The sequence below is a fragment of the Garra rufa genome, chromosome 19 (assembly GCF_049309525.1).
Source record: "Garra rufa chromosome 19, GarRuf1.0, whole genome shotgun sequence".
NCBI lineage: Eukaryota > Metazoa > Chordata > Actinopteri > Cypriniformes > Cyprinidae > Garra > Garra rufa.
In genome coordinates, this window is record NC_133379.1 from 2,600,627 (window position 1) to 2,613,125 (window position 12,499).

Here is a 12,499-nt window from a genome sequence, read left to right on the forward strand (position 1 = left end):
AGGAGAAAATAGCTGGCTCACATTGTATGATTTGGGGTGTCTCTGTTTCCACTGAACTAGGACAAGTTGGGCAATGACGAGTGTGACAATGAGAATGAGAACCATCTCTGCATGCATGGCTTCATGGCCTTTGTGTTTGGCATGCATTTTTGCATGATCCAACCTGCAAAACAGAAAAAAATAAGCACACATTTATTAACAATCAATTGCATAATCAGTTTTAAAGAATGATATTTTTGTTGTTTGAGCCTTATTTTGTGAATTGTGATGATGTGTAACAGCAGGGCAGCACTCTGCAGCGTGCTAAATATTTAGTTCTCTCACATGCCCTGGTATGTAAACATACCCAATAGGACTGCCCCTTAATAGTCAACTAACCAGTAGCCGACAAGAAGAGGCTTGGTCGACCAAAATATTATTAGTCGCTTAGTTGCAGAAAAAAAATATTTCACAGGAAGTGGCGAAGTCAAGCAGTCTGTGATGGACAGATCGTTAACGGCTGGTCTATGTGATAATACATCGGACAAGGTATCCAAATGCTCACCTATCATGCATTGACCTCAAATATGGCTTTTCATCTGAAAGATGTATGTACTACCAACTTTACATTGGCAGCTCAATCTTTTTTTAACCTAGAAAAATTTTCAAGTGTCTGGGCGGAGTGTGGAAGCTGAATAGTAGCATGCTTACTACATGATAAATGGAGGTGCTGGGGTCACTTGCTCTTAAAATACCCCGTCATTTTGGTCATACAGATAAAAGGAACACATCTTTCGAATCTGTACAGACTCTACGTTTATTTGTGTGCACTCAGAATAACAACGAAATGTTGGTCTTTTGTAAAATAAAGCAAATGGGATGCGCTTTCTGCAGTCTCTGCCTCTCACGTGAAACTTTGAAACTGTGTATACTTGCCTTACAGAGAGTAAAATGTAAATTTTAAATTAACCAATTCAAATAGAAAACAAATATTCTCAGATTATGTACTCATATAAAACACGCATACAGGTGCATCACTACTGCAGAGATGAGTCAATGTCGCTGACTTTATCTCTTAAGCCGAAAAAACATAAAGCACTAGTTTATCAATAAATTAAAATGGTAATGCAGTATCCTTGATGTCTTCCTTGACACATTCATAATTATTATATCTGCTGGTGTGCCATGACAAGCTTTTTTGCATGTGCTTGAGCGCTTACTAGGCTACATAGGCTATCAAAGGCTCATTATTATGACTAAAAGTTGACTTACGCTTAAAATAAATGACTACTAGTTGACCAGAAAAATCTTTAGTCGAGGACAGCCCTAAAACTCAATGACTGCTTCAAAGGGGTCATCAAATGAGAAACCAAAATTCCCTTGATCTTTTGACTTCATCAGTGTTAGGTTTACCTCGGTCAAATTATGTCACTTCCTCTGAGTCATATCCTTAAAGGTGTATTGCACACATTTTATGTTGAGTTTTCTGTAAAAATGACAGGACTAACCGAAAACATGGGGACAGTTGTAAATCTTTAATCAATAGATGTGAATGATAACAACTTAAATATATTATTAATTGCATTTTTTTTCTCTAAATAACAGTTTTAAGCATAACAAAACTATGAAAACTGTAGTTCCAGTTTGGCTGAGGACAAGGAAAAGGTTTTTAATTTTCAAAAGTGTTTTTAATAAAGGAAAATATATATATAAGAACCAAATAAATATAATTTTCCTTTACAGAACAACTCAACAGAAATCAACCATCAGTCAGTTTTAGATATGTTTTGGATTAAATACTTTTGCACCCTAACGTTTCTGGAATAATGTCCCAGTATGTGAAAAGGGGCTATCTGGATGTGAAATTAATCTTTGATCCAATGACAGCGTTTGCACTTGACTAACTGGGGCCCAGGTCCAAGACTGGCTAAACCGACCGTCTGCTAGCCGCCTCGCGTCACAGAAATCAGTTAATTCTCAGCACATAGAGACCCTTTCACCTAGATATCACACTATAGAGACTGTGACTGTTCCCCGAGCAAGAAAATACAAAAAAACGGCTGAATCAAATCAAGACTGACAATTTAATTGATGTTCAACAAATAAAAAATATATATAATACAGAGAAACAATTGATAAAGCTTGGCTTATTGAATATAAGGTCCCTTTCTACGAAAGCACTTTTTGTAAATGATATGATCACTGATCATAAGCTAGATGTGCTCTGTTTGACAGAAACCTGGCTAAAACCAGACGATTACATTATTTTAAACGAGTCCACCCCCCAAGATTACTGTTATAAACATGAACCACATCTAAAAGGTGAAGGGGGAGGTGTTTCTACTATTTATAGCAATATTCTCAATGTCTCTCAGAGAAAGGGCTTCAAATATAACTCGTTTGAAGTAATGGTGCTTCATATAGCATTATCCAACGAAACAAGTGCTAATGATAAATCCGCCGTGACGTTTGTACTAGCTACAGTTTACAGGCCACCAGGGCACCATACAGACTTTATTAAAGAATTTGCTGATTTTCTATCCGAGTTAGTGTTGGCCGCAGATAAAGTCTTAATAGTGGGTGATTTTAACATCCATGTTGATAATGAAAAAGATGCATTAGGAACAGCATTTATAGATATTTTGAACTCTATTGGGGTTAGACAACATGTGTCAGGACCTACTCATTGCCGAAATCATACTCTAGATTTAATACTGTCACATGGAATGGATGTTAATGGTGTTGAAATTCTGCAGCAAAGCGATGATATCTCAGATCATTATCTAGTCTCTTGTATACTCCAGATTGCTAAAACTGTAAATTCAACTCCTTGCTACAAGTACGGTAGAACCATCACTTCTACTACAAAAGACTGCTTTGTAAGTAATCTTCCTGACTTATCTGAATTCCTCAGCATATCCAATAGCTCAGAAAAATTTGATGATGTAATAGAAACTATGGAATCACTCTTTTCTAGCACTTTAGATACAGTTGCTGCAGTGCGCTTAAAAAAGATTAAGAAAAACAGTGTAACGCCGTGGTATAACGATCACACTCGCGCCCTAAAGAGAAAAGCACGAAAAATGGAACACAGCTGGAGGAAAACAAAACTAGAGGTTTTTCGTACTGCTTGGCGTGAATGCAACTTATCTTATAGAAAAGCATTAAAAACTGCCAGATCGGATTACTTTTCGTCTCTTTTAGAAGAAAACAAACATAACCCTAGGTATTTGTTCAATACTGTGGTTAAATTAACAAAAAATATAGCAGAAATAGGTGCAGACATTTCCCAACAGCACAGCAGTAATGACTTTATGAAGTACTTTACCTCCAAGATAGACACTATTAGAGATAAAATTGTAACCATACAGCCGCCCGCTACAGTATCGCATCAGATAATGCATTGTAGATCTCCTGAGGAACAATTCCACTCATTCTCTATTATAGGAGAGGAAGAATTGTATAAAATTGTTAAATCATCTAAACCTACAACATGCATGTTAGACCCTATTCCATCAAAGCTACTAAAGGAGGTACTTCCAGAAGTCATAGATCCTCTTCTGAATATTATTAATTCGTCACTATCATTAGGATATGTTCCCAAAACCTTCAAACTGGCTGTTATTAAGCCACTCATTAAAAAAACACAACTTGACCCCAATGAACTAATTAACTACAGACCAATTTCGAATCTCCCTTTTCTGTCAAAAATACTAGAAAAGGTAGTATCCTCACAATTATGCTCCTTCTTAGAGAAAAATGGTATCCGTGAGGATTTCCAGTCAGGTTTTAGACCATATCATAGTACTGAGAGTGCTCTAATTAGAGTTACAAATGACCTGCTCTTGTCAAGCGATCGTGGTTGCATCTCTCTATTAGTGCTACTGGATCTTAGTGCTGCGTTTGATACTATTGACCACAACATTCTTTTAAATAGACTTGAAAATTATGTAGGCATTAATGGTAGTGCACTGGCTTGGTTTGAATCGTACTTATCAGACCGTCATCAGTTTGTGCCAATAAATGAAGAGGTATCATTTAAATCGCAAGTGCAGTATGGAGTACCTCAAGGCTCAGTACTAGGGCCATTACTTTTTACGCTTTACATGTTACCCTTGGGAGATATAATCAGGAAACATGGTGTTAGCTTTCATTGTTACGCTGATGATACTCAGCTCTAAATTTCTTCGCAGCCCGGCAAAACATATCAATTTGAAAAACTAACAGAATGCATAGCTGATATTAAAAACTGGATGGTGAATAACTTCTTACTGTTAAATCCTGAAAAAACAGAGGTGTTAATTATTGGACCTAAAACCTCCACAAGTAATGACCTAAAACACAGTCTAATACTAGATGGCTGCTCTGTAAATTCGTTGTCATCAGTTAGGAACCTAGGCGTCCTATTCGATAGCAATCTCTCCTTTAAAAGCCACATTTCTAGCATTTGCAAAACCGCATTTTTCCATCTTAAAAATATATCGAAATTACGACCTATGCTATCAATGTCAAATGCTGAAACATTAATTCATGCGTTCATGACCTCAAGGATAGATTATTGTAATGCTTTAGTGGGTGGTTGTTCTGCACGCTTAATAAACAAACTCCAGCTGGTCCAAAATGCAGCAGCTAGAGTTCTTACTAGAACTAGAAAGTATGAGCATATTAGCCCGGTTCTGTCAGCACTGCATTGGCTCCCTATAAAACATTGTATAGATTTTAAAATCTTGCTAATTACTTATAAAGCCCCCAATGGTTTAGCTCCTCAGTACTTGAGCGAGCTTCTATCGCATTATAGTCCCTCACGTCCGCTGCGTTCTCAAAATTCTGGCAATTTGATAATACCTAGAATATCAAAATCAACTGCCGGCGGCAGATCATTTTCTTATCTAGCGCCTAAACTCTGGAACAATCTACCAAACACTGTTCGGGAGGCAGACACACTCTGTCAGTTTGAATCTAGATTAAAGACACATCTCTTTAACCTGGCTTACACATAAAACATTAACACATTCCCATAATTCAAATCTGTTAAAGGATTGTTAGGCTGCATTAATTAGGTCAGCCGGAACCGAAAACACCTCACATTACATCTGATGCACTCGTTGCATCGTAAAAAGAATAGCATCTACGCTAATATTAGTCTGTTTCATTCCGAGGTCACCGTAGCCACCAGACCCAGCCTGTATCCGGATCGTATGGTCACTGCAGTCCCCCGGATCCAGTCCGCACCAGCTTAGATCATGGATCACCACCTGGAGAGGACTTCAATAGCCATGGATGTCAACCAGATGAGCTCCAGAGACCGATCATCAATGAAGACCTCGCCAACCTAGATAGCCATCGGTACTACACCACAGGAACCTGATGAGTTCTCTACAATTGGACATTTGTACAAACTGCTGGTTTCGTCTGGCCAGAGGAGAACTGGTCCCCCGACTGAGCCTGGTTTCTCCCAAGGTATTTTTCTCCATTTCTGTCACCTGTGGAGTTTTAGTTCCTTGCCGCTGTCGCCTCTGGCTTGCTTAGTTGGGGACATTTTCCAGCGATATCTTATACTATTTGAACTGAACTGACGATGATATCACTGAATTCATTGATGAACTGCCTTTAACTAAAATTTATTTTCTTCAATAATGCGTTACTTACACACTATTGTTCTGTTTAAATACTGTGCAGTTGCTTTGACACAATCTGTATTGTCACAAGCGCTATAGAAATAAAGGTGACTTGACTTGACTTGATAAAAAAACAGTCCTCAAGGCATATTTGCACAAGGATCTGTTTTATAGTCAACATCCTCAATGGGTAATTCATCAGTGCATGATTCAGGTGTCTGAGATCAAAGTCATCTTTCTTGGGAGCAAGGTAGTAATGTTTGTAAAAGTCAAACTTGCTGTTTGCTTTGGAAACCCATCTCTACGGCCCCTTTTGTAAGCAGACTATGCACTTCGGGAACGGAGAATGTGTAAATTGTTGTCCTGTAGTTTAAATAATACCTCTGAAACGAGAGGGTATGTGAGCAAACTGGATTGAGTAACCTAGTTCTATGGTCTGCAGAACATAACTTGACATGCCCAAGATGGCTTTACAAGTCTGGAACCAGGTGGTTAGTGGTCTGAGTCTTTCGAGAGGCAGATCGCCGCATAGAGGTGGGGAACTGACATTTTCTGTAATAAGCCTACAAATCCTGGTTTACACAATAGTTTAGCATTCAGATACATCACGAATATGGACACATTTAATTGGATTTGTGACGAATGAGAGAGGTAGGCTGCGTGAGAACAACGCCGTTTGCTTTTAGTTTCGCTTTTACCCTAATTAGTTTTGGCTTGTTTAGCAATTTATATTCTTCATTCTTGTTTTGTTCTGAAAACCGTTTAAAATAGCCTATACCATACCAGTAGGCTTACCTAAATATGTTTTTATAATTTTATGATAGCTATCCTCCACTGAATGTATAATGAGCAGCAATAAACTTTATATTTATAATAATTTGGCATTTTATAATGTGTGGATATTTTAATGAAAGTAACTTAAAAGTAACTCAAAAGTAGTGTACCGCATTACAATTTGGAGACAGTAATATTGTAATGTAACTAATTACTTTTAAAAGACAGTAACTAGTAATATATTATGTATTACACTTTGTAAGTAACTTGACCAACACTGGTAATGTTTTTATGCATGTGTTACAATAAATTACCCTGTAGTATAACCACACGTCACATGTTTGGAATCTTTGAATTCGTATTTTGATGATCTAAAAGATGATGCATATTATATGTTGATACCCATGTAACAGAGTTTTAAGAATCTTTAGTAGTTTTGAATGAATACCCAATCCCCGATACAAATGCAAAATACCTTGCTCTCAGACAAAGAGTCATAAAAGCCCACATTATTTCCAACCTCCTGCTTGGAATTTCAGCCTCCCTCATTGGTCAAGCCCATCCAGAGATGTACCCACATGAAAAAATACTGTAGTAAACTGTAGTAAACTATCCCTTACAGAAAAACCACATGAATTTCACATGTGATCACATGTGTCAACAAATTTTCCACATGTGATCACGTGTCCACAAATTTTCCACATGTGATCACGTGTCCACAAATTTTCCACATGTGATCACGTGTCCACAAATTTTCCACATGTGGTCACGTGTCCACAAATTTTCCACTTGTGATCACATGTGTCCACAAATTATCCTATCCATTTTCCCTCTCCCCTATCACATGTGGTTACATATTGTTTCGAACAAATTAAAAAAAAAATAAAATTTTGTGTATAATTGACTGATTTTTGTATTTTGGGTGAGTGGTCTGAACAAAAACACAGATATAGTAACAGATGCGATCAAACATTTATACTAGGGTTGCACGGTATACCGGTACTACGGTAGTATCGCGATACTAAAGCTTAAAAATACCCGCGGTGCCATTGCATTTTTTAAACGGTAGTATCGTCCACACAGTAGTACCGTAAGATATGTTGTATGCACGGCAGAAACAATTTAAAACGTTCATTTGAACATGCACGCCAGCAGAAACATTACCAAAGTTGATTACCAAAATGTCTTTCTGCTGTGCTTTGTATAGTACAGTCTGTGTATAGGCTTTATATGGTAATCAGTGTTTCCCTTCACTTCAATTCAGTTTGAAATGAGAAGTTGTGAGCGCACGTCGTTCATGCTGCAGTTTATCAGAAGAGAGGTTCCGATTCAGACCATCTGATGTTATTTAAAAATAGCAGTTCAAGAATCACTTATTCAACATATAAGTATTTTCGTATTTTTATTCATTTGCCCACTTTTAGAACAGGTGTAATAATTAGTTTCTGGAAGCATCTTTGCCATCACAAATGCAATTCCATTCATTAACATAGTGGCTTTGCACTTGGCTCTTATATTTACATTATAAATGAATACGTTTTAATATACAAGCTGCTAACTTTCAAGATATGCGAGCAAAAATGCTCGTGGCAGTTCAGCGATATGACGCGAACAAGATGTTTTAGTTTCGTTTCTGTGTTCGAATCTGAATCCGCGTTGGTTTGGGCGAATCACTGATTCACTAAGTCATTCATAAAAACAGTCATTTGATTCATTCCTGAATGATACAGCCGTTTTGAAAGAATCGTTTGAACGACTCAGTGATTCAATCATGAACACTGCTGCCACCTGCTGGGGGTTTTAAGTTTCCCATCATATTACATTCTTTTCCAACATATTTCTAAATTCAGTTTTGTATTTAAAACATTAATCTCATAACACTATTTATTAGGGCTGCACGATTAATCGAACGATGTTGTGAGGCGCGTTTAGTCAATGAAGGCGGTACTATGATTAGTAGTAAATCTCCATCACGTGCGTTCAGCTGGAGCGGCAATTAATACACGGAGACGTAAATCACTGACAAGCTACGCCAAATTGCGTTCAAAATCGCATTCGATTTTGACCGCGATTTGGTGTAGCTTGTCAGTGATTTACGACTCTGAACACTCCAGCTGAACGCAGCTGAACGCACGTGATGGAGATTTACTACTAATCAAAGTACCGGCTTCATTGACTAAACGACCTCACAACATCGTTCGATTAATCGTGCAGCCCTATTATTTATGCAATTATAAATTGCAATTAAAGCTGCAAGCAGCGATGAACGGGCCCTCGCACCTGGGCTCACCACCGATCTGTGGCAAATAGAGGGCACTATGATTTTAACATAGCAAAATTTAGAAGGAATATGTCTAAGTCATTTAGATGTGTCAGACTTCTTGCTGCCAGCTGGTGGCGCTATGTGTATAACTGAATATTGGCATGCAGATGTCTTCAGGCCAGCGATTTTATCAAACGTATTAAGTTTGGTGCAGATTGAACCAGAAAGCATTGAGGGAGAGAAATTAGTGAAGGGGAGAGGAAATACAGACAGAGTAAGATGAGAATGATGCAGAAAGTAAATGGAATCAAATTTATGTTTTAAAAGAGTAGCCAAATAGTTTAAAACAAATAATAATTCACATTAGGGCTGAGTAAAAAACATAGATTCTCCAGTTTTAATCGATCTTCAGTTTAACGCAACAATATCGATTCGGGAAATCACCAAATCGATTCTTAATGCACGTGCTTCACGTAAGAGGATATGAATATTCACCTCTCGTCCTGAAGGTGTCACTAGTGTTCGTGCTGAGAGCATCATGTTTCTGAGTCTACTCACCAAAAAGGCCATATTTTAGACTTAGTTTTTACGCTTGGCCTAGACATTTTAGACTTGTCTGTGATTGATGTCCATATGAGTGATCATAGCCTTGTTTTGTTTGATTTGCATTTTAGTCCTGAGTCAAAGCCTTCAGTAGTCAGGTCTCAGAGGCGTGTCATCTCTGCGAATACTGCAGATAGTTTTTTCTGAGATGTTTGACCCTCTTGTATTCGTGGACTGTTTTGATGTGGACGATTTTATGCACTGTTTTAACAATCACTGTGTAACAATTTTGGATCAGGTGGCTCCTGTTAAATCTAATTTGTCACAGAAAAAAGTCTGTCCTTGGATAAATGAAGACATCTTAAAACTCAGGAGGCTGTGTAGAAAGATTGAACGCTTGTGGAAATCCACTAAACTTGAGGTGCACAGGCTCTATCTTAGGGATCTTGTGTCATCATACAATGTAATGGTTGAAAATGCTAGATCTGAATATATCCGTCAACTGGTAACATTGAATAAGAAAAACCCCAAAGTGTTGTTTGACACCATTAATTATCTTGTATGTCCTGCTGCTCCAGTTACTCCTGTTTTTTGTGAAGCTGACAGCAATGCCTTTTTGAGTTTTTTCACAAACAAAATTAAGATGATCAAGGACAAAATCCCGCCCCTTCTGTGTGGTACCCCTGCTGTGTTTGAGCCTGTAACCAGCTTGTGGTCCTCATTTAAGACTGTGACATTTGCTGATATTTCAGCACTGGTGTCTAAGATGAAGCCCTCCTCTTGTCCATCTGATGCCATTCCCTGCAGGCTCTTTCAAAAAGTGTTTGAGGTAATTGGCCCTTGTGTTACTAAAATGGTTAATGCCTCTTTGTCAACTGGCATGTTTCCCAGTGCCTTTAAACATGCCATAGTGGAGCCATTATTAAAAAGACCAGGCTTAGACCCGACAGATTTTAATAGTTTTAGGCCTATTTCAAAACTCCCGTTTCTGTCCAAGATCCTAGAGACTGTGGTCTGTGAACAGCTTACATTTTTCCTGGATCAAAATAACATTTATGAGCCGTTTCAGTCTGGTTTCCGTAAACAACACTCTACGGAAACAGCCTTACTGAAAGTGTCTAGTGACATTATGATGGCTGCTGATTCTGGGAAACGCACTGTTCTAGTTCTCTTGGATCTGTCCTCAGCATTCGACACCGTTGACCATCAGGTCCTGCTGAAAAGACTGAGGGATCAAGTAGGACTATCTGGGTCAGTTCTTCAGTGGTTTTCCTCATACTTATCAGGGCGTAGCTTTAGTGTTTCAGCTAACCAAATAAGTTCTGAGTCTGTGGATTTGCTGTGTGGAGTGCCTCAAGGGTCTGTTTTGGGCCCTGTTTTATTTTTGTTGTATCTGATTCCTTTGGGAAAGATTATCCAAAGGTTTAGTGATGTTTCTTTCCACCTATTTGCTGATGATATCCAGCTTTATTGTTCCTTTAAGCCATCTGAAATCCAGAAGCTTAACTCTCTGCTCCATTGTCTAGTGGAGATTAAACAATGGCTTAGTAAAAATTCTCTGCAGTTAAATGCAGACAAAACGGAAACACTGGTTATCGCACCTGATGATGCAATTCCTGGGATTAAACAACACCTGGGCGACCTAGGCCAGTCTGCGAAGCCAAGTCTTCGCAACCTGGGAGTTATTTTTGACAAAGATATGTCATTAGCCCAGCACTGTAAGCAGCTAACAAGGAACTGTTTCTTTCAACTAAGGAACATTTCTAAACTTAGGAATATGGTCGCACGTAATGATCTGGAGCTTATCATTCATGCGTTCGTGTCTTCACGTTTAGACTATTGTAATAGTTTGTTTTCATGCTTAAACAAGAAGGAGCTCTCTCGACTGCAATTAGTGCAAAACTGTGCAGCGAGAATTCTGACCCGTACTAACAAGAGGACCCACATATCTCCCATCTTAAAACAACTTCATTGGCTGCCAGTGTCTTATAGGATCCAATTTAAAATTTTGGTTCTAGCGTTTAGAGCCCTGCATGGTCAGGCTCCTTCCTACCTCAGCGATCTGATTCAGCCTTATACCCCTGCCCGGGCTCTGAGGTCTGAGAATCAAACTCTGCTGAAGGCTCCACGCACTTGTTTTCGGACTAGAGGTGACCGATCCTTCCAGGCTGTTGCTCCTAGGCTTTGGAATGATCTTCCGCTCTCTTTACGCTCTATTGACTCTGTGGATACTTTTAAAAGTAATCTTAAGACTTATTTATTTATTCAAGCTTTTAATTAGCTACTTTCTGGGCTGTTATGATTTCGGTGTTGTTTTTGATCCTTTTTATATTGTATGTTATTTCTGATTTAAACTGTGTTGTGAAGCACTTTGTGGCCCTTGCCTGTGAAAAGTGCTATATAAATAAAGATTACTTACTTACTTACTTACTCCTCTCTGACTCTCTCTTTCCACCCATCCCCCCTCCCCACTCTCACCCTAACACTCAACAAACACACGCCCACTTACCACGCACACACATAAGTGCAGAGCAGAGAGGGATCAGATTTGTGTTTTAATTTTCATTAATTCATATATCTTTGTATAATTATGAAATGAACGGTGTCTGATCAGAATGACTAGTAGTCTGTATGAAAAAAGTTTCAAAGACTTTGGATGCTGCACTTTAAAGATGTAATAAAATTACGGCTATCTTTTTTTACTCCGATTTCAATCAATCACCACATCAACACCGTTCAAAATATCCTAAATCTGCTCGCAATTTAGCATCTTCAGAATGTTGGCATCATGTCAAAAAAGTTTGGTGTGAATTGGTTGGTTTTCCCGAGAGAAGTATATAAAATTCCACAGCCTGATTTTTCCAAATATCCACATTCAAATCAAAATAGCCGACTTCCTGTCGATCGTAGCTAATGGGTGTAAATTAGAAATGTTTCTGGCTTGATGAGATCAATATATGTACCGAGTTTGGTGACTGTAGGACAAACTAAATCCCCAATTTTTGTCAAAAGGTGGCGCTATGGAGCGCCTGCTCCACGCCCATTTATGGGCTTTTATCAGTGTCTAAATATCATTAATACAGATGTGTGTGTGAAGTTTCATGAAATTCTGAGTATTTTAAGTGGCTCCAAAACACAAAAAGCTAAAGTTAAAGTTTGACACGTTGCCATGGCAACATGATAAAAGTTATCGATAATGCAATTCACAGATTCTCATTGGCCGTGTTTCAACATTATTGAGATGAAGTTTGAAGCAAATTGAGTAAAATTAAGAGGTTGATTTAAAAGCATTTAGAAAACGTTGCGCTTTGTGCTGCCAGTT

The 12,499-nt window shown here is 38.3% G+C and overlaps 1 protein-coding gene across 1 annotated transcript in view; it reads right to left on the reverse strand.

Annotated features, from left to right (window-relative positions):
• The window catches only part of rnf121 (ring finger protein 121), a 201,151-nt gene that overhangs the window by 49,523 nt on the left and 139,129 nt on the right, over nucleotides 1-12,499 (reverse strand). Inside the window, exon 3 of the mRNA XM_073824615.1 lies at nucleotides 22-163. Within this exon, the coding sequence (XP_073680716.1) occupies nucleotides 22-163 (142 nt within the window). The remainder of the gene's footprint in view (nucleotides 1-21; nucleotides 164-12,499) is intronic.